We start from the raw sequence: 20,480 nt of genomic DNA, 5'->3' as shown, positions 1-20,480 counted from the left end.
TATCCCGGGCCTCATCGCTCCTCCGGCCATCAGATGTCCGTTCATTTTCTCTCTGTCACAAACTCACGTCACCCTAGTTACACAAATCACCCCCCGCGAACGGCGTCTAACACGGCGTCTGCAGGCGATCGGTGTGTTGGGCGGTACCTACCCCGCAAGGCCCTGCGCTTACCTGCTTCCATCCTGGTTAGTCTACTGGACATCCCGGCTTTCGTGCGCGCCGACCCGTGGACGAAGCAGGCTTGGTGTGACGTAGCGAGCACCCTCGGGTACTAACTCTGCACTCGTCTCGCTAGCCTGCAGCGAAAAATGTGGCTAGCGTAGACTCTCCATGGACCCCGCAGTCGCCAAGTCACTGCCCGTCGGGCCCCTCGGTCGGCTCCGGCTACTAACAAGTCTCTTTTTCCATGAAAGCGATGTACAAACAATATCTGTTCCGCGTCCAAACGCGGTCTATTTGCCCGACTCGGGCCCGGCATGCCTCATGGCTCATGCCTCAAGCGTTCGTCGGGTAATCAATCAGCGACCCGACTCGGGGAGACCCCACACCACCGAAACTCGTCGTGGTGCTGCTGCCGCTCATATGGTGGCCGAGGAGCCCCAGGCGCCGCGAAACACGACCCTCAAAGATACGACGCAGGCCGGCGGGATGCTCGGCCTGGTACCTGGGGCGAACGACGGGGATCCGGCTATGAATGTCCACAAACTGGTCCGTCTCATCCTGACGGTTAGTATAAGAGAGAGGGTTAGCCTCACGATGATCTCTTTCCCGATCAGTTCCTGCACGTTAGCAAGGTCTGGTGCCAGCGTTGCTCACCTCAACGATGTCCTCGAGAGTCACGATACCGACGGCACCCTGCTGGCGGCCAGGCTTGGTCGACACCAACAGAATATGACTGCGGCCGGTTTGGAAGCTGTCGTTAGTCCGGTAGACGAGCAGGTGACTAACTAGTTCATCGCTGCCCGTTAGCTAAGAACATGGGAAATGGACGAGCTTACCTTCCACAAGCGAGAGATCCGGAGGACACTGCGGCAGCGTCTGGTGCACGAAGTGTGAGACGGGTTTCGGGTCGGACACATCGTACCCAACGAGTGCGCGAATGAGCATGACGCCGCTGGATATCAGCTTCGGGCAGACTGCGCTTGCTCGACGTACACAAAGTAGCCTGGACGCGCTGGATCGTAAACTGGGATACGAGTGTGACCCTTGCGAAGAATCTGATGTCAGGAGTTAGGTCTAAGATACCGCGAACTCACCTCAGCAAGCAGGTCTTTGTCGACCATACGATTAGCGGGGAGCTGGTAGACGTCGCCGAATGGAGTCTAGAGTCAGCGACGACCAACAGTTAGGACTCACCATGACGCTGCTGACAGTCTTGCCCGAGAACTCCAGCACACTGCCGAGGAGAGCGAGTTCCTCGTCCGCCAGCTTGTCCTCGACACCGAGGGCCACGAAAGCCTTCAGCTCGGCCTTGCGATAAGTGACGCCGTCGTCGTGTGCCCCGAACAGATAGTCCAGCACCTGTCATCAGCTTGGGTCGTGATCCTCTAACAGCTGCGAGATGCGGCTCACAAGTGCGATCGGCTTGGCGATAGGATATAAGAGGATGATCATGCCCTTGACGAGGGGCGCGAATGTCGCTCCGATAGCGAGACCATACTTGTTGCAGATGGCCTGTGGGATGACTCTGTGCGGTCAGCTAAGAGGTAGAGGTTGGTGAGCTCAAAAATACGGACTCTCCAAAGACAAGCTGTCGTCAGTGCATGCACTCAGTGCAGGTGACTCACCTCTAGGGCCGTCGCTCCCAAGATAGCGATTACGCCGCCACCAATCTGTGGTCAGTGATCCGGCTAACACGGCGGTGCCTGTGGGCCCAGTGCGACGCACGATGTTATCAAGGAAGATGGGCAGGGACGTGTTAACCAGGGTGTTGCCTGTCCTGTCAGTTTTAACTTGCACCTCAGAGCAGCTGAGCGTCACTCACAAAGCAGCAGCACAACGAGCACCGTATGTCTTCCTCCATTGAGCAGCTTGAGGACCTTGGGCGCCTGCGCCTGCTCGGCCGGCGTGCCCGCCTGGCTGAGGACCTGCAGGTTGATCGTATCGAGGCCCATGAGGCCGAGCGTCAGGCCGCTGCACACTCCACCGCTGATCGTCAGCTCTCGCACGAAGGCCCAGCTGCGGCGCAGGTGCGCAAGCGCTGCGGTGACTCACAGGAGAACGAGGAGGGCACTGATGCCAACAAACCACCAGAACTCTGGGTCCGACGGCGTTATGTGGACATGTTTCTTGGTGGATCCTGCTGTCAGCTGGGAAGAGAGATGGTGGATAGGATCGTGGACCGGAACAGTGGAGCGATGGAGCAACGAATGACCGGCAGAAGCGGGCGCTCTGGCAGAGTGGGATGCAGAGATGCTTGGGCGCAACTCACCTGCTATGTGGGCAATGTCCTGCAGCTCGCTGCAGACTGGTCCGCAGAGCTCGACGAGGCTGGCGTTGGCCAGGAGACCCATGGCGAGAGGAGGTGCGCCGAGCGCTTGTCGCTGAGGCCAAGGGTCGATGGGAGCGGGGTCGAGTGCAAGTGAGGTAAAGGCAGAGAAGGCTCGATCAGAGATGGAGAAGACACAAGATCAATAGCGATTGCGGGCAAAGGACATGTGAGTGTGAGTTGATGGTGGAAAGAACGCTAGTGCGAGACATTGGGCCACTGCCCGGGAATGACTGCCGCTAGTGATCGCCGCGGCTGCGATGATCACATGTTTTTCCTTTCGACCTTTCGATTGTGCTGCAAATAGAGCTCGCAGACCGACTTTTGCTCGGTGACTCGGTCCGCTACCTGCTCGGGCAGGCAAGGGCAGGCGTAGGTCGGGCCAGAAATGCTCTGCGAAGCGAATGACATTCCTTATATCCCGGGAGAGATGCTCATCACGTTCGTTTAGCACGCCAGTCTGATTGGGGCGGTTATGGAAGGGGGGCTTGGGCTCTATCTGCGCCGCCGGCCGTGCCTGTTTGGTTCCACAAGGTATTTCCGGACACACTTGTTCCTGGCAGATGAGGAGGAAGAGATGACGACGCTCACGCGAGAACAGCGTGTGCAGATCTCTCACGCTCGCCACTGTCTACGCCGAACGCGACGTCGGAGTGGAGGCCGTGGAGAGGTGATCAGGTCCATCTCCTCGTGCCGACACAGTCAGTGCGCGGCTAATACACCCGGAACTTAGCCGACCGTTTCCGGATGTCCATACATTCCCCATAGTCTGTGATATTATCGTGGCCAGCTGACAGTTGCATTCAGCACTCCAGCTTTGCTTCTCTCACCCACAAGACATCAGCACAATGTCCGCCCCCGTTGCTCACGCTGTCAAGAAGGCCGCCGTCATCGGTGCCGGCCAGATGGGCCTCGGCATCGCGTACGTCTCGGCGCTGCACGCCAAGGTGCCGACGACGATCTACGACCCCTCGGACAAGGTGCTGTCCAAGGCGCTGACGCACCTGGACAAGCTGCTCGAGCGCGACATTTCGAAGGGCCGTTTCTCGAAGGAGGACGCCACTGCTGCCCGTGAGCGCGTCACCTCTGGCCGCGGCGACGGCACGGGCGAGGGCGGCCCGGACGTGCTCGCCAAGGACACGGACCTTATTGTCGAGGCCATCCCCGAGAACGTGCCGATGAAGACTGGCCTCTTCTCGCGCCTCGGCGAGATTCTCCCCCCGCCCGCTATCCTCGGCTCGAACACTTCTTCCATCTCCCTCACCCGCCTGGCTGCCGCCGCGGGCCAGCCTGGCGACAACGGCGCCTCTTCCGGCCGCGTCGTCGGTATCCACTTCTTCAACCCCGTCCCGCAGATGAAGCTTTGCGAGATCATCCCCGCCCTGCAGACGAACAAGGAGACGCTGCAGCGCGCCCGTGCCTTCGGCCAGGCGTGCGGCAAGACCCTCGCCCAGTCAGCCGACACGCCCGGCTTCATCGCCAACGCCATCCTGATGCCCATGATCAACGAGGCCGTCATGCTGCTCGAGAAGGGCGTCGCGACCAAGGAGGACATTGACACGACCTTCAAGCTCGGCATGGGCCACCCCATGGGCCCCCTCACGCTCGCGGACCTCATTGGCCTCGACACCTGCCTCGCCATCCAGAAGGTCCTCTTCACCGAGACCGGAGACTCCAAGTACCGCCCCGCGACCCTGCTCCAGAAGTACGTCGATGCCGGGTGGTACGGATCCAAGAGCGGAAAGGGCTTCTACGACTACCCCCGCAAGTAAACTGTAGATACAACAACAAAACGCATAGAGCATGTAGTCGACAGCAGCAGACCGTCAGGTGAAGCGGTGCTGACATGCTGACTCAACACTGATCGCCCGTTGCGCCCCCGACAATCTAACTGACTCATCCCCTGCGTGCGTCAGCGCGTCAGCACGTTGGGCGCTAACCTCGCTGTCCTCTTGCTCTGACTCGTCACCTAACATCTCAACATCCTTCACCCAGTTCAAACTGCGTTCGCAGACTGCGAGCACGATGCCGGAGCAAGTCAAACGGCGCAAGACGCACGAAGGTCCACCCCCCTCTCGTGAGCTACACTTCCAGCGGTGGAGCTGACAGCCAGGCGCGCCCCCGACCGAGTCCGACCTCCTCGCCGCGCAGGTCGACGAGCTCCGCGCCGCGCTGGCCAAGATGCCGCACGACGCGACCCTGCTTTCCCAACTGGCTGAGCTGGAGGATGTAAGTCTCCTTCTTCCCTCTCCCTCTCCCTCTCTCACCTTCCTCGCCTTCCCCGCCTCCCCTGCCACCCCTTAGCGCCTTTCGCCACCGCCGGCCCCTCCGGCCCTCCAGTCCCTCCCAACGTCACGTTCGACAGACTCTCAGCTACTCCGACCTGAAGATTAGCTGACACACAGGCCCTCCGCAGTGCACAGGAGCAAGAACGCGGCGCGCGCATAGCGACCGAGCTGCTGAACATGGCGAGCCGCTTCGAGGCGGGGGTCGGGCGTGACGAGCTCCGCTCCTGCATTGCGCGTCTGCAAGAGTTGGCCGAGGTGCGTATGCCCCGTACCGCTAGCTGAGAATCGCTTAGGAACAAGCTGACCCCAAGGAAACAATGGTGCTCGATGGCGCGAGTCGGGAGGAGGCGGCGCGGGCCGTGGCCGAGGCGCGGGCGAGGGGGGTGACTGGAGCCGCGGGGGTCGTCGCTGCCGCAGTCAATGGGCAGGGCATGTCCTGACCGCCCGAATGCTGGCGATCCGTAACGTAACGTACACTGCGACGTAAGAAGGGCATGTAAAAAGACAACGCTTGCATGCTTTGGATCTCAAAAATGTTGCACTCTTTCTCAATGCTGTGTGTATCTATATCTCTTGACGTCCATCCTTTCTCTTCCGCGGCGGTGCCGCCTGCGGCCACACGGGCGCGCGGGCTGGCAGGGCCGTCTGTTGAGCTCCTCGCGCAATCTTCGTCTTCTTGTTTGATTTGGTGTTGGGTGATTGCCCCCGCAGTTCGAGGCTGGCACTTTTGCATGTGTGGCCAGCCTCTACTGCTTCTCCGTCGGTGTCCGCGCGCGGCCGGCGTCGTCCTTACCGACGCCGAGCTTATCGAACGTCTGCGTCAGGACCTCGACGCCCTCGGCGCCGCCGGCAGGAGGGAGCTGCGACTGCTGCGGCGCGGGCGAGAGGAGCGTGCTGGGCGAGATGAACGTGGCGTTGTTTTTGTCGTTGCCGCCTGCGTGCGCCAGAGGGGCCGACAGCGTCGGGGGCGAGAACGGCGCAAACGTCGGCAGGGGCGACGTGTCGGCCGCCGTGTGCGACTGGTGCAGCTGCGACGGCGGGAGCGACAGGTCACGCCCGCCGGGCGCGTTGCGTATCCGGCTGCCGCTGCCCTCTCCGGGAGCAGAACCGGCAAACGACGACCCTCCCGTGGGAGGAGCACCGGGAGCGCCGTACGCACCGCCGCGAGCCTGCGACTCATAGTTCCACGTCGGCGCTGACGGGCCACGACCTAACTCGAGCTGCGCATATAAGCGTGATGGAGACAACGGGGCCGAGACGGTACCAGCAGCGTTCGGGTTGTCGTAGGCGGTGGCCGTTCGACTCGGTGTTGGCCGCGCGCCAGCGTACCGCGCGTCTATCCGTCCTCCGCGCTGGTTGTAGTCGGAGAACTGCGACTCGCCGACACCGCCGAGACCGAGCGAGCCCGTCGGTCCGTTGCCGAGGTTGGCGCCCTGCGATTGAAGCCACAGGTCCTGCGCCGACGGAGCGTCGTGCGCACCAGCTGACGGCAGCGTCGGCGGCACAGCCTCAGTTTGCCGTCCGCGCCGCGGAACCTGCTCAGCAGCGGCAGGGCCGTTGCCAGCGTGGCGCTCGTGACGGTCATGGCGCTCGTGACGGTCGTGGCGGTCATGGCGGTCATGGCGGTCATGACGATCGTGGCGGTCATGGCGGTCGTGTCGCTCGTTGCCGTGGAACCGGTCGAACGGCTGCTGGGACTGGCTCCTCCATCCGGGGCCAGAGCTGGGAGAGGCAGTGCTGCCGAAGGGGCCCCTTGACACGGGGAGCGTGCGGGGGGCGGGGGAGGCCGAACGAGGAGCACGGAGAAGCTCGTCTTCCCGCTCACGGCAAAGTTCGGCCAGAGCAAGGACAGCGCGGTCGTGACGCTGAGTGAGGATCTGTCATGTCAGCTTAGTGTGGAGATGTGCAGCTGATAGCACTTACGCGAGTGGCACGCATGAACTCGCCACGGATCGTGTACAGGCCGTCCTTGGTGACGGTCCTGGCAACGTTGTAGGTGATCTCGAAGGGGTCCTCGATGCAGAGCCTGTTGCGGTCACGAGCCATCTCGTTCAGACCACCGACATCGATGTCGTTCGTCCAGCCCTTGCTCTCCTTCGTAAGGGGACCAGCACGGAGCGATAACACCATCGTGTTGAACTGGAAGTCGTGCGAGAAGTAGCGGAAGAAGTCGATGAGCAGCTCGCCAACGCTCTCAAAGTTGACCGAGGACCACTCCTGGCGCAGCATCTCGACATCGTCGAAGAAGTAGACGTTGCGGCCCTCGAGCATCATCTCCTCCTCGGTGATGGGGCGGACGGGGGCAATGCGCTGCAAGTTCGGGAGTACCGGCGGCTGCTTGACGTGAACCAAGAAGTACAGCACCATGAGGGTGATGCCGTCTGACGTTAGCTCAAGGTCCGCAATCTGCAAGCTCACAAGACGACAGGGTACCCCTATACGGCGAGTTGATCCTGCGACGCTTGGCCCACACCTTCAGGAAGAGCACAAGCGTACGGACACGCGCGGGATCGATAGTGGCGTACGTTAACAGCAGACGAGTGTTCTCGATGGCCAGGCGGTTCTCGATACCAATGTCACAAGCGATGCCTGAAATGGTCAGCCTTTTGCGCAGCAGGAAGCATTTTTACGCCATTCCACGCAGATCAAACTCACCAAACGGCAATCCAGGAGAAGCAGCTAAGTTGAGCTTGATGATGGGGATACGAGCCTTGGGCAGAGGCTTGACGTCAAAGTTGGTCTCCTTTGGAGGTCAGCGACATTGGTCCACTCTTCGATCCAGAAATTTCCACTCACGCGCTCCAGAAGGTCTCCGATCATCGAGACGAAGAGGGAGGGGTCAAGGCCAGCGTCCGGGTCATCGATGAGGACGACGAGGTCCATGTCTGAAACGTCAGCGCCCTTCGCCGGATCGCCTTGTCGAAAAGAAGACTCTCAAAACGCACCAGAGTTCCTCAACCCGAACGAGTTGCAGCTGCTACCAAAGCTGAGGAGGCGGGCGCTGGGCTCAATCGTCTTGATGAGCTTCTCGATGAGGGTGCGCACTCTGTCGCTGTCAGCTCAAGGTTCATAACAGAGAAGCTGTGTGGCTCCTTTACTCACTCCTCCTTAATGGTGAGCTCCTCCGAGGTCGGCAGTAAGGGCAGCACGAAAGAGAAGAGCGACGTCGAGAGGTCGCTCAGGAAGCGACGGTGCAAGACGCCCGGATGCATGTTGGCGGAGGGCACTGTGGAGGAAGACCGGGAGGGAATGATTGCACGACGCCTGAAGAAATTGAACAAGTTCAAGTGTCAGCCCAAGCGATCGAGTTTCGAGAGTGACGAGGGACGGAGATGAAGGGCGTGGAGGCGCGGGACGCTAAAGCTGGCTGAAGACGAGCTGTGCCGTCTGCGGTCCCAGGACTCCAAGTGAGGACTGCGTGTATGTGTGTGTAGCGCACAAGACCGCGGAGGCCAGGAAAAGCGAAGGTGACGGCGTCGAAATGGCGATTGGCGCGCATCCCGCTGTGATGATTTTCGTTGTCCAGTCACCTTCGAGATATGTGTGTCTCCATTTGAGGGCCAGGTCATGTGTCGCATGCACGCCGGGGTGCGCGTGCTGCACGGCCGAGGTCTCGCGACATGGGGATGTATACTCACCTCTAGCTGGCGTGTGGCAGTACTGTCCTGGAACGCGTCGGCGGTCGCGTGTAACGCTGTGGTCGATGTGCTTGGGACGAGGAAGGTGCAAGGCTCGAAAGGGACGGCCGTCGAAATGTTCACCAGCTCGAATTAGGATCCGCGAGAGTGCGCACAAGACCGTGTCCGTGTGATCGAGAGACCGAGGGGGCGGGGGTGGCTGAGTGCTCCGGGAACGGGGCTGGAAAAGGGCGGCAGACAATGGCGGGGTCGGCGAAGCAAAGAGGCTTTACGCAGGCTCAAGGTCGATGTTCACGAGGTCGCGGTCGTTTGACGTGCAGGCGCAGGCTTGTCCAGCAATCTGGAGCATGAACTTTGGTCACTCCGCGTTTTGACGCCAACCGTGGGAGAGTGACCGCCGGCGACCACGCCTGCCAGACCCATGCGCCTCCTCGCTGTTACCACCGACGATTTGGCGGCACCACCGACTCCATTGATTGCACCGCCAGGGCTTGTTAATAGGCTCGCCCTTCGCAGCTCCCTTATTTTCTCAGATCCTCCCTCTTGTTGCGCCGCCCGTCGCACCCACAACCTCCGTCGCCCGTACTCGGTGCACCCTGTCCTCTGCAAACTTAAATCCGACAAGGAATGACATGCATTTGCGCCTCATAAGCACAGTCTATAAGGTTGCACATGCACGGGATTGCTATGGCTGAGGGAAGGGATTTAAACCATTAAACCTGAGAAGAAAAAAACGTCAGACAATGTGTGTGCGTGTGTCACATTGCTGGTTCAAATGCGTGAGTGTGTTGTGATGAAACGGGATTGTCTGTGGGTTGGGTAAAAGTTGCAGTGAATGATGCTAGTGGCCGGTATGTAGCTCTTCAGGCGGTAGCATGATGAGGAATCAACAGGGAGGGAATTGAGGGGGGTAATCGTCAACCGGATGAAGATTGGTGGTATCGTAGACGTAGGTCGTGAAGGTATGGGTAGCTGCTTTCAAGGAAGGAGCAGGGATTAGTGGGACTGGCTGATGTTCTCTCGCACTCCTCAAACCCTAGTCGAGTAATGTGAGGGAGAAAGTCCGTGCGGGGGGGGATGTTTCTAATGTTTAACGGCGAGACCGGTCGCTGCCGGCGACGAGTGACTCGTAGAGGCCACCAGCCGAGGCCTCGTTGCGGAGCTGGATCATGTAGATGATACCGGTGCGCTGGCCCTGGTCCGAAATCTCGACGGCCACACCTGTCCGGGCGACGCGCTCGATACCGTCGGTGAGGACAATGGTGGAGATGATGACAGATGACTTTCGCTTGTCGGACTCGACGACGAGCTGCTTGACATTACGGCCCTTCTCAACATAGAGCTTGAGCTTGCCGTGGCCCAGTGACTTCCACTGACCGTGACCCTGCTGGAGGAAGACCTTGCACTTCATCTGCGCCGAGATGACAGCAGGACCAGTGAGAGTGGCGGGCTGCTCCTCGTGAGGCTCATCCTCCTCGTCGTCGACAGTGGTAGGCGGGGCCGAGTTGCTCTTCAGCGCGACGAACCGCTCAGAGGGTGTCTGGATCTGCTCAATGGGAGCGGGCATCGATTGAGTGGAGAAGGCCGACTGCGTAGAAACAGTCGAGTGGAACGTATCCGTGCGGTGGTAAGGTTCCGTGGACCTGGCACGAGGCATCACCGCCGGCGACATCAGGCTGGGCGAAGAACCACCAGAGTCCGAGAAGTTGTCGTTATCACCGCCGCGGATCTGCGGAACAGGAGGAAGCTCGTCGTGTCGGCGATCGGACAACGGCCGCATCTCTGGCTGGAACTGCCGAGGAGGGCCAGGCATCTGCGGCTGTCCAAACGGCTGGGGAGCGTAACCGTTCTGCTGGAAGGGCATCGGGGGCTGCTGGCTGGGGTGTCCGCCGGAGAAGCCTGACCTATCCGAGTCGTTAGATCGCATAGACAGGTTCCGGGGACCGTTGAAGGCCGTAAAGCCGCCCTCCGAGACCGGGCTAGTCACTCCGAGACCAGGGTACTGACCCGACGCGCCGTTGGGCTGAGGGCCCCTCGTCAAAGAGGCACCACGAGTGGGTCGGGCGGCGGTCGGCTGCGGAGCACCTTGAGATTGGGAAGCTGCCGACGGAATATGCGCAGACGGCCAGTTCATGGTCGGGCCAGGCATCGTTTGACCAGGCATGATCTGGCCGGGCACCGTCGGGGTAGGCATGCTCTGGCCCGGCATCGTCTGCCCAGGCTCAAGGGACATCTTGCGCATCTGCGAGGCGAGGGGTCCGTTCGGGGCCGGAGCGTAGTTATCGCCGTGGGATGAGCTGGACGGGGCCGTAGGGAAGTAGGAGTGCTGGCTCGAGGACGCCGGAGTTCGGGGAGCACTTCGGTCGACGGGAGACGGGGCCTGCGACGAGAGTGACGGGGTTTGGGCAGCAGGTCGCGGGGCTTGTCCTCCGGCAAAGTCGATACAGTCCGTGATACTCTTCAGCATCTTGTCGCGCTCGATCTCGGACTCGCAGTGAATGACGAAGGTCTCCTTGCGCATTACAGTGACGGCCAAGACATTGCCTGACAGTCAGTACAAACTCAAGAGCAGGTTATTGCTCCCTTGGAGCTCCACGTCAAACTCACTCTGCTCGCCCTCCATGACCTGAAGATGCTTGCCTGCCAAGGGCGGGTATGCAAGCCACATCTCAGGCATCGGGCCGCCTTCTCCAACACGGCTTGGTTGAGCCCGCGCCACTTCCTGTGCCTTACTCGCTTTCTCACTCGCCTCCATACGGTCGGTGATCAAGAACAAGTCTGTCAAGACAATAATGTGCGCACGACGGTGAACGACAGGCTGACCGTTGCAAGTCGGGGTGAAGTAGACCATGCCGTCGTGAGACGACCGGAGTCCTCGTGTGTAGGGAAGGTTCGGCGGGCTCATCTGCAGCTTGCATTTCTGCTGGTCAGCTCAACCATGCCTTTGAGGCAGCTGTGCAGCACCACTCACTCTCGGCTGCATCGTGAACAGGTCAAGGGTGCGCTCTGTATCGATGCGAAGCTCCAGGTCAGTGATCGACGAGCGCTGGGACGTCGGCGACTTGGTTCCTCGGCCGGGAGACTGGGTCACGCTGGTCGCAGCTGAGCTACGGCCGCTCTCTCCTCGGCTGTTAAACGAGGACAGGCTGGTTTTAGCTGACAGTACTTGAGCCTTGCCGCAGCACTTACACAGACTGAGACTCGACAGAGCTGTCACGACCCGAGCTCTCCTGACTCGCGCGCAACTTCTCGTTGGCCCAGCTCGTCTCCCGAGACTGTCCACCGTTGCTTCCGGACACTGACGGGGGAGGAGAGTCTTCCTCGGAGACATCAAGCTCCAATCGCGACTCGACGTCCTTGATAAGACCCTCGAGCTTCTGGTTCGCCGCCAGCAGCAGACGGTGGTCACTGCGGCCTTCCGTGGTGTTCTGCAGCAGTCGGGCGTACAGTTTCCGGTAGTAGCGCACGCGGTGGTAGGGAAGGAGGAACAGCGAGTCGAGAGTCCATTGTTCCAGCGGAGGAGTCGGCGGTGACTTTGCCGTGACATCTACAAGAATGCTTGGAAGAGTCGCATTCTTCGACACTGGCGCATAATTGTCAAATCCGGTCATGAACACGGTGGCGTAGCGGCTGTATGACGGCTCGAGGTCGTCGACCTGCACGTTGTCAGTTTCCCTTGGCGAATCGAATGCACTGCGAGAGCACGTACCCATCGCATGAGAAGGTCGCCCAAAGCCTTGGGACTACTTTGGGGGTTCGTTCCGATGTCCTTCAATCGCTGCAGGGGGGTGAGCACAGGTCCATGTGGTTCGAGATCGGCCCGTCGTGGCCAAGAAATGCAACTCACTGCGCCAAAGGAACGATTCGCCCGGTAGACGGCCTCGACAGCTCGAAACATGGCATCGAGCTTCGGCGGGGGAAGGTCTCGTCGCGACCATGCTGCCGCAACTCGCTGCGAACCTGTTAGCATGATAGCAGACCAACAAGGGATGACCTTACCCTGATAACGAAAGTAAGCTGCTCGACGTAGACCTTCTCGGTGTCCATGAGGTCCGTGAGCGGATTCCGGGTCGACGGCGACTCGGGCTCGGCGGGCAGCTCGCGAGCATGTTGCTGTGGTCGTGACTGGGGCTGAGGCATATTCATGTTGAGCGGGGGAGGAGGAGCGACATGGTTTGGAGATCGAGGCGATAGAGGGCTCCAGCTGCTGCTACCGGACTGGATTGAGGGATCTGTGCGAATCGGCGCGAGAGGAGCGGTAGGGGGAGGAGGGAGTGGAGCCTGATACCTGGACGGACCGGCGGTGGCCTGGTATTGCGCCACCATGGTCGGCGCGTTCATCGGGGCAGACTCGGGTCGGAGAAGGGCGTGGGGTCGGTGGTAGTACAGTAAACGAGCGTGGTGTGTTGTATTAGGATGGAAAAGTAGGTGGTAGTGTCCGAGATGGAGAAGGTCGAAAGAATGTTGGTGTGGGTTGCGGGTTGTCGATGATCGATGGTATGGATGCGGCCAGGAGAGAGTGAATGCTATGGCCTGGGCTGGCTTGAGTCTGGGTCGTAGTGGGTAGGGGCCGGCAGCGATGCAGGGCTCCTTTGTCCAGTCAGAGAGTGTGTGTGTGGTGTGGTGTGCTTGTGTGTGCCCCTTGTGGATGTGTGCAGTCAGGCTCTCGTCCCTCTGGTCCCTCTGGTCCCTCTGGTCCCTCTGGTCCCTCTGGTCCCTCTGGTCCCTCTGCTCCTGCGGCCCTGCGCGTGGCTTCAGGTCGGCGGTATGCTCCAGGGCCGCAAAGGGTTCAAGCTTAAGGCGAGGCCGGCGCGGAATCAATCTCGCGTACCTGCTGTCCACCGCGGGCACACGGCCCGAGCCAGACGTTCCCAAAACGCGAACGCGCGCCGTAGCAAGTCCAGGAAGCCCAGGATCGACACGGGGCGATCGAACCCAACTGACGGGACCAACTCGAACAGCGACACCGTCGAATCAGTCAAGGCCGAACACTCTCTACCGGCCGTCGATGGCGAGCGGATGCACACAAAACACACACTGGACAGCCAGAAAACGAGTGGCTACCGAGTGTGTGGAAGAGTGCGGTGAGTGGTGGGCGGGGAGGATAGATGGGGAAACAAGGATCGCAAGGACGGGCTCGCTCAAGGTATCAAAGACCAAAAGAGTGACCGGGACGGAAGCCAGGGTTCAATGCCGTGATTGTGAACTAAAGATTGCAGCTGGCACCACCCCAGCAAGGCAACCAGGCTCAACCCCATTAGACGCGTTGCTGGCCACTATTAATAGAAGCCACGCGAAAGTGTAATCCGGCGCATGCGAGACATGTCAAAAGTCTAATTGAGCCAAGTTTCTAATCATGGACGTGGCGGCCGGCGGGGGGGGCACGGGGCGTGCGTCGAGGAATCGTGACGACTGCTTCACCGTGTCGTCGGTCGTCGCCCCTCGACCCCCTCGAGATCTTGAGCTTCCAGAGAGCCAGACCTGAGGCGTCCGGTGGCTACAGTGGCGACAGCGTCAACGCTTCGCAGGGAAGACCCGGCGCGCCCGGCTCACGGCGTCAGGCCACAGGGTCCGGGCCAGGGACGGCGAGGGTCGCAGGATGAAACTCTATCACCACCCTGCATTGGGCAGGTCGCAAGTGCACGTCAGGAGCGGGCTTCAGGCCCTCGTCGCAATTTCAATTCATCCTCACGGCTGCTTGATGCCCATAACTCACCTGCACATCAACTCTGTCGTCACTCTGCAAGCCTGACAAGGTGCGAGCAGCGCCAGCGACAGCCAGATGAGTGTGCCGATTCATTGGTTTCCACATCCCTGGTGCCGTGGAGGACGCCGAGGTGCGAAGCGATGTGTGCGTACCGAAAGAACGCGACTGAATCGTGCCCGGGTCATCATAGACTTTGGTGATCCCTAGCAGGCCTTGTTGCGAGTGGAGTTTGGGAACTGGTGACTCCCTCCTGGCGCCGGCGGTCCTGACACCAAGACCCGCACTGCAGCCGTGCAGACAGACTGCGTAGTCCGACGGCCAACGGCCGACAGAGTGGGATCGGCCTTGCGCTAAACGATCGCGTCTGAATGCCCCGACGTGTGATGTTTGGGACGCTCTCCGGGCTGGACGGGAAGGAATATGCACACCAGAAAAAGTCGAAAAGTGGACAGCGGGCGGCGGGCGGGCAAGGCACAATCGGGTGCGTCTCGTCGGTTCTGCAACGCCCAGCCCCGCCCAGCAGCGCCCATGAGCTCAGAGTCGGAAGTCGGAGTTCAAAAGAGCAGATGCGCAGTCCGGCTGACGCTGTTTAGTGTGCTTGAGAATTGAATAGACCGGCCCGGCTGCCTGGGACACCTGGGCGTGATCACCGCATGCAGCCGCACATGCACACACGTCACCTGGCTAGCGTCTCGAACTTCCTAAGGTGGGCTTGCAGCTTGCAGGCTAAGCAAACGATACACCGCGTCACTCGTCACCGCCCGCCTTGCCCAGCCAGCGGCCGCCCTGCAAGTCCTGCTCGCTTCCTCGCTGAATCCTCGCTGAATACCGCAAACCCTCCGTCGAAACACGCCCATCCGTCCATGTCGCCTTGTACCCTGTCCGGCACCGCGCTCGGACTCCTCTGCCAAGCCCAAAACGAGGCGTCAGAGACCATCCCGCTCGGCCTCTCAGATGCGCAGTCGGGCCAGCAACGCTGCACGCAGCAGTGATCCTGCGATGGGCTCGGTCTGGCCGTCCAGCCTGGCTCAGGCCGTTCATGGGCCGCCCTGCTAACCTGATACCGCAACTTCAGCCTCCACTCGCATCGACCCATGACCCTCGTGCATCGAGGACCGCGCACGTTCGCCGCAGCACTACGGACATGACCCACGGCCAACGTTCCATAAGAAGCAATAGCCCGAGCTTTATAAAGAACAGCTGTTCTGCTTCGGATGCAGCGTCATCTGCGCCATACGCTGTCTGCGCCCCCACGGACTCGGCGGAGGCTCGCTCGCAGCCTGGCATGCGCAATGCGATGCCCACTCACCATCAGCAGGGCTGTCTCGGCGGGCTCCCGGAGCGGCCACGGACTACGGCTTCGTCAGTCCGAGGTAGGCTTACCGTTCCCGGCCGCCGACACACTGCTTCGAATGCCTGCTGCAGGTATACACTTACACACGTCGAATCACCAGCGGCCGTGGCTACTCACACTGCCACACTGATGCAACAACAGCTGATCTAACAAACTTATATTTTCATCGTCTACTCTACTGTTCATTCGAGACGAGATTACAGAAACTAGAGGCGCAGCCTCATCTTCTACTGACGAAGGCTTTGCCAGGCTTATAAACTTGAGAGGGCGAGGACGCTGGAGCGCTTACTCGCAGTCGCAGTCCTTGTGGTCGCCCTTGTGGCCGCCCTGCGAGCCAGAGCCCCAGGAGATAGAGCCGCCTCCGCTGCCGCCCGAGGTGCTGCCGCCAGAGGTGTTGGAGCCACCAGAAGAGCTGCCGCCGCCAGAAACGGAGCCGCCGCCGCTAATCGAGCCGCCTCCAGAGCCACCAGTCGAGCCCGAGGTGGTGCTGGAAGATCCGCCCGAGACGGTGGCGGAGCCAGAGCCAGAGCCAGAGCCGCCGCCGGAGATCGAGCCACCCGAGCTGCTACCGCCGGAACTCGAAGAACCGCCGGAAACGCTGCCACCCGAGCTACCACCGCCCGAGGTCGAAGAACCGCCGGAAACGCTGCCACCCGAGCTGCCTCCGCCGGAGATGATGTTGCCGAGGCCGCCGAGGCCGCCGAGGAGGCCGCCTCCGCTCGAGGAGCCGGAGGAAGTGGAAGAGCCACCCGAAACGGTGGCGGAGCCAGAGCCGCCGCCAGAGCTGCCGCCGATGGAGCCCGAGCCGCCCGAAGAACTGCCGCCGGAGATGGAGCCGCCGCCCGAGCTGCTGCCACCCGAGCTGCTGCCGCCCGAGCTGCTGCCGCCCGAGCTGCTACCGCCCGAAGTCGAAGAACCGCCCGAGATCGAGCCGCCAGAAGAACCGCCGCCCGAGGAGGACGAGCCGCCCGAAACGCTGCCCCCAGAGGTGCCGGTGCCCATCTGGCCCTGGCCGTTGGAGGAGGAGAGGCCGGCCGAGCCCGAGCCAGTCGTGCCGGGGATAAGGCTGCCGCCGCTGCCGCCAGTGCTACCGGATCCGCCGGCGCCGCCGAGGCCGCCGAGGCCACCGAGTCCGCCGAGTCCGCCCAGGCCACCGAGGCCGGGGAGGCCGCCGAGGCCGCCCGAGCCGCCCGAGCCGCCACCGCCAGAACCGCCGCCAAAGAGACCACAGAGGGTGCAGCCACTCGATCCGCCGCCACCGCCGCCCTTACCCCCGAAGAGGCCGGAGAGGAGGCCGAACGTGCGCTTCTCGGGCACGGCGGCGGCGTTGTCGACGGGACGCGCGTCGACGGCGGCCAGGGCGGCCGCGAGCGCGAAGAGGGTGGTGGGCGAGACCTTCATGATAAATGAGTGTGTGAAGTAAGGAGTGTGGGTGTCTTGCGACTGGCTTGGAGACGAGAGAGAGGGATGCCAAGGATGGGCTGGTCTTATATAGGCCTCTGGGGGTGAGGGATCGGGGAAAGAACAGCGCCCCTTTGGATCTGATGATCTCGAGCAGGCAACGCGCCCGTGTTGCGTGAGCACACCGAGATGTGCCTGTCACAAGTGTCAAGTTGGCATGCAACCTGCAGCGGAAGATGCAACGTTCCAAACACGCAGAGTGAGCAGAGTGGCAACCGTGCGCCCGTGTGGTGCAGTTTCGCGCTGGTGGACTACAACCTAGAGTTCGACTGTGCCGGGATCCCACAAGGTTTACGCTGTCAGATGGTGTGTCATGTTCTATGTGTGTGCCTGTTTTGCTGACGAGAGTGTTGCATCTGTGTGAGAAGATGGTCGTTTGGCATCTTGATAACCCATGAGCCCATGAGCCACAGAGCAAGTCCCCTGGGACGCACTCTAACCTGCGACAATCGCGCCGCTTGGAAACAGATGATACGCGTGAGACGCTTATGAGTTATCGGTGATTTTCGACCAATGCGCTTGTTAAGCTTCTCGCCGGGGCAGGACGAAACGACAGGCGCATTGCGTCGAGAGGCAGTTGGCACCAAACTCTGAACTCTGATGTGAACACTTCTGCTCAGACAGTGTCGAACCTCCGCTCGGAAGTCGGAGTGCGAAGCATGTTCAGAGTTATCACCAGATCGGCGCAGCGTATGCATACGGGCATGTCTCACACCTTGGCATAAATAGAGCTACTGTAGTGCAACCTGCAGCAGCCTACCTGTTACTGCCTGGCGGTCCCGTGATGACCGCAGCTCGCATGAAGCCGTAGGCTGCCAGGCGGATGCACATGCAGGAGGAGAACCCGGAAGTGCCACTGGAACCGAACACCTCCTCAGACCTTGGGTGCGCGTTTCGGTCCAGCCGGACCTGTGGGACCTGGTCGCGTTCTGGCAAACTTTAATCAATTTGAAACGCTCCGACCGAATCTAGCGAATCTTTCGACGCTGCGACGCAGTTGCGAAACGGCCTCTCGCACTCAGTCCGTATCGGTCTTGCATGCTGGGTGGAGGCGGACCCATTGCTGCATGCCCGCATCAGTACGAGAGGTGTGTGCGATCGCGCCCACCGCGCGCCGGGAGCAACGTTTCTGCCCCGGCACGCAGCTGAGGTCCCTGTTTGGGTTCGAAACAGCGGTACGGGCGTCTGAGTCTGGCAGGCTAGGCCCACGCCTGAGCTTAAGTGGCGCGTAGCGCGACACGGTGCCCAGAACGGTGGGTCGGCGGGGTGCGGGTGTGTCGTTTGGGGACGGGGTTCGTTACGACATGCTATTTCGGCCTTGCGCCCCTTGTGGCCGTTGCGAAGATGGAAAATGTACTAGGCCCACGATGGGCACGACCGAGATCTCGTCGTGAGCGCGAAGTGCGGAGGGCAGCGCTGCGATTGCACCCCGTCCACAGCCCAGGTTCAGGACGTCGCTCCCGCGCCCCTGCGTACCATACTCGCTTGGGTCCAGGCCGCTCCCCCGTTGCAGCTGCCCCTCTCGCAGCAGGCAGACCGCCGTGGAGCGAAGCATGGCGCGGAACAACCAACGCAACGAGCATCCCTGCCCAGCATTGCGAGTCCGCGCCCACCAAGGCCCACCGTTGTGGTACGGTGCAAACGGGACCCCTACGCCGCGCGGATTCCCGCTGGGTCATTAGCGGATCCACGAGTTCGCGATGCACGGTGGCGTCATAGGCCGCGGAACGCACTCCAATGTGACTCCGGGAAATCTAGGCCAGCTGCGGTGCGGGGGCTGGTATTGCCGTCCTCTGGCAACAAGGCCGAGAGAGGCTAGTTCGGATGTCAGTAGGACAGAACAGCCTGCTGGCCTTCTATCAGGGCCGGTCTTCTGCCCGGTCGTGACGGCGTGGCGGACGACGGTCCGATATAGAACAGCTCGCAGCGGGGTGTCACCACCGGCACTCTCTCCCAGTCAGCACGTTGCTCTGTTCAAATTCACTCGGCGTTGTAAGTTCTCGAATTTGGCCAGAAGGCGAAACAACCTCACTCCCCGCCATGCCTCGTACCGGGGCCACCGATGCGTCGGGACGCCCAACACCAGCCAGCGGAGAGCAACGAGCAACCATAGGGAATGATAGAACAGACATTTGCAGCAGTCGCCTCGTTTCTGCCCATGCATAAAGTATAGTATTGAAATCTGTACGTGAAGTCGTGGGAGTGTGGCAGACCGTAGTCAGCGATCGTGACAGCGGGGCGAAACCTGGTCCATTGTGGTGGCCAGGCCCGATGCGCGAAGAATAGACGAGAGACCGTCGAGGCACCAGATACTGGCCCGCTGAAGATGCTCAGACGGGCCATCGGTGGACGTGCCAGTATGCTTTGCGAGTGCTGAGGAGCTGGCGCGGTGATTGGACATCCTCGATTCCGCTTCTGCTCGAAGGATAGCGATAATCCAGACGCGGGAGCTGGGCATGGTGTACCCAGGGGAAAGCGATCCGGCAGAACAGGCCATGTCTGTCGCCTGTTTGATGCAAGCATAGAGTTTGGCCAGGAGCAGAACTCCCACTTCAGACCTGTCACGCCTGCCCGGGCTGAACAGGCACATGGCGTTTTGCAGTTTGCAGTTCAGAGCTTGGAGTCTATCGTTCCGGCACCTCCAACTTCAAGCGGCAGTGGTGACAGCCGACTGGCATATACAGTATATAAGCAGGACAGTCAAGGTGCCGAAAGACTCGCACCTGCTCGCGTTTCGGAGTATAAGCACCACGCAACATCAGGGGCGAGCGGGCAGCCCCGCCAGTGGTCTGGCCGCCGATCGACACACCTGGCGGCCGAGACTCGTTCCCGCCAGCTGGATGTCAACATGAACCAAACAGCTCCTTTGATCGCTTTAGACAGGCCGGAGAGTCGACTGCGAGCTCTCAACCAGGTGATACATGCTTTGCCGGGGCTTGTTTACTTTGCTTCAAGTCGCGGCGGTTGATTTGATGCGCAAGGCGTTGCCCTTGACCTCGTCACAAGAGGGGGCGTGCAGGTCGCTTATGTGGTTCATGCTTAGTCAATTTTGATACAGGTACAGAGGTATGGCGTGCGCAGCTTCCGGCGGAGACTTGCAATGCTGTAGCCAGTGTATCGGGAGGGTGCGTCATGCACTTGTCAGACCGATGGCTAAGCGATCGCACATTCAGTCTCCACCAGCCGGGCTTCTCACATCTTTGTCAGACCATAATCAGTAATGTTTTGCATTTGAAGAGACCAGGAAGAGATGCAGATGGTGGGTGATGGTTGGAGTTAAGGGGCGATGGTGGGAGCCAGCCACCGGCGGCTGCATGATGGAGTCAAACTTGTAGGTGGCGCTTTCGATGATGGTGGATGTCACTGAGCTCTGACATTCTACAGCGCGGAAGTCTGGCTCACTGTCTCGTACAAACACAACGACGAGGGGTACTCTGAACATCACGGGAGGCGTTTGAAAGAAAAAGCTCAACCATGATGTTGACTGCTGAAACCGTTGCAAACGATTGCGAGCTCTGGACGCCGCACTTGTGTTAGTGGCAG

General features: G+C 60.8%; 6 protein-coding genes across 6 annotated transcripts; 2 read left to right on the top strand and 4 right to left on the bottom strand.

Annotated features, from left to right (window-relative positions):
* Positions 1-484: 484 nt before the first annotated feature.
* Positions 485-952, top strand: A1Q1_03521 (uncharacterized protein; the record flags this gene model as incomplete). The annotated part of the gene is made up of 1 exon (XM_014323319.1): positions 485-952. One exon carries the CDS (start codon positions 485-487, stop codon positions 950-952), a length of 468 nt encoding a protein of 155 aa, XP_014178794.1.
* Positions 953-1,122: 170 nt separating this feature from the next.
* On the bottom strand, positions 1,123-2,514 carry A1Q1_03520 (hemolysin; the record flags this gene model as incomplete). The annotated part of the gene is made up of 8 exons (XM_014323318.1): positions 1,123-1,218; positions 1,258-1,299; positions 1,358-1,522; positions 1,574-1,675; positions 1,789-1,833; positions 1,889-1,940; positions 1,986-2,162; positions 2,216-2,514. 8 exons carry the CDS (start codon positions 2,512-2,514, stop codon positions 1,123-1,125), a joined length of 978 nt encoding a protein of 325 aa, XP_014178793.1.
* Positions 2,515-3,337: 823 nt separating this feature from the next.
* Positions 3,338-4,261, top strand: A1Q1_03519 (3-hydroxybutyryl-CoA dehydrogenase (Beta-hydroxybutyryl-CoA dehydrogenase); the record flags this gene model as incomplete). The annotated part of the gene is made up of 1 exon (XM_014323317.1): positions 3,338-4,261. One exon carries the CDS (start codon positions 3,338-3,340, stop codon positions 4,259-4,261), a length of 924 nt encoding a protein of 307 aa, XP_014178792.1.
* A 1,262-nt stretch (positions 4,262-5,523) lies between these two features.
* A1Q1_03518 (Cid1) lies at positions 5,524-7,989 on the bottom strand (the record flags this gene model as incomplete). Its single annotated transcript, XM_014323316.1, has 7 exons — positions 5,524-6,654; positions 6,701-7,212; positions 7,274-7,366; positions 7,433-7,520; positions 7,574-7,662; positions 7,723-7,823; positions 7,880-7,989. 7 exons carry the CDS (start codon positions 7,987-7,989, stop codon positions 5,524-5,526), a joined length of 2,124 nt encoding a protein of 707 aa, XP_014178791.1.
* A 1,516-nt stretch (positions 7,990-9,505) lies between these two features.
* On the bottom strand, positions 9,506-12,741 carry A1Q1_03517 (Gef1; the record flags this gene model as incomplete). The annotated part of the gene is made up of 7 exons (XM_014323315.1): positions 9,506-10,959; positions 11,023-11,335; positions 11,387-11,543; positions 11,605-12,071; positions 12,125-12,193; positions 12,263-12,367; positions 12,415-12,741. 7 exons carry the CDS (start codon positions 12,739-12,741, stop codon positions 9,506-9,508), a joined length of 2,892 nt encoding a protein of 963 aa, XP_014178790.1.
* A 3,020-nt stretch (positions 12,742-15,761) lies between these two features.
* Positions 15,762-16,877, bottom strand: A1Q1_03516 (uncharacterized protein; the record flags this gene model as incomplete). Its single annotated transcript, XM_014323314.1, has 1 exon — positions 15,762-16,877. One exon carries the CDS (start codon positions 16,875-16,877, stop codon positions 15,762-15,764), a length of 1,116 nt encoding a protein of 371 aa, XP_014178789.1.
* Positions 16,878-20,480: the final 3,603 nt, after the last annotated feature.

The sequence above is a fragment of the Trichosporon asahii genome (assembly GCF_000293215.1).
Source record: "Trichosporon asahii var. asahii CBS 2479 unplaced genomic scaffold scaffold00056, whole genome shotgun sequence".
Taxonomy (NCBI): domain Eukaryota; kingdom Fungi; phylum Basidiomycota; class Tremellomycetes; order Trichosporonales; family Trichosporonaceae; genus Trichosporon; species Trichosporon asahii.
Note: the sequence above shows the minus strand (reverse complement) of the source record. Positions and strands in the feature narration are given on the sequence as shown.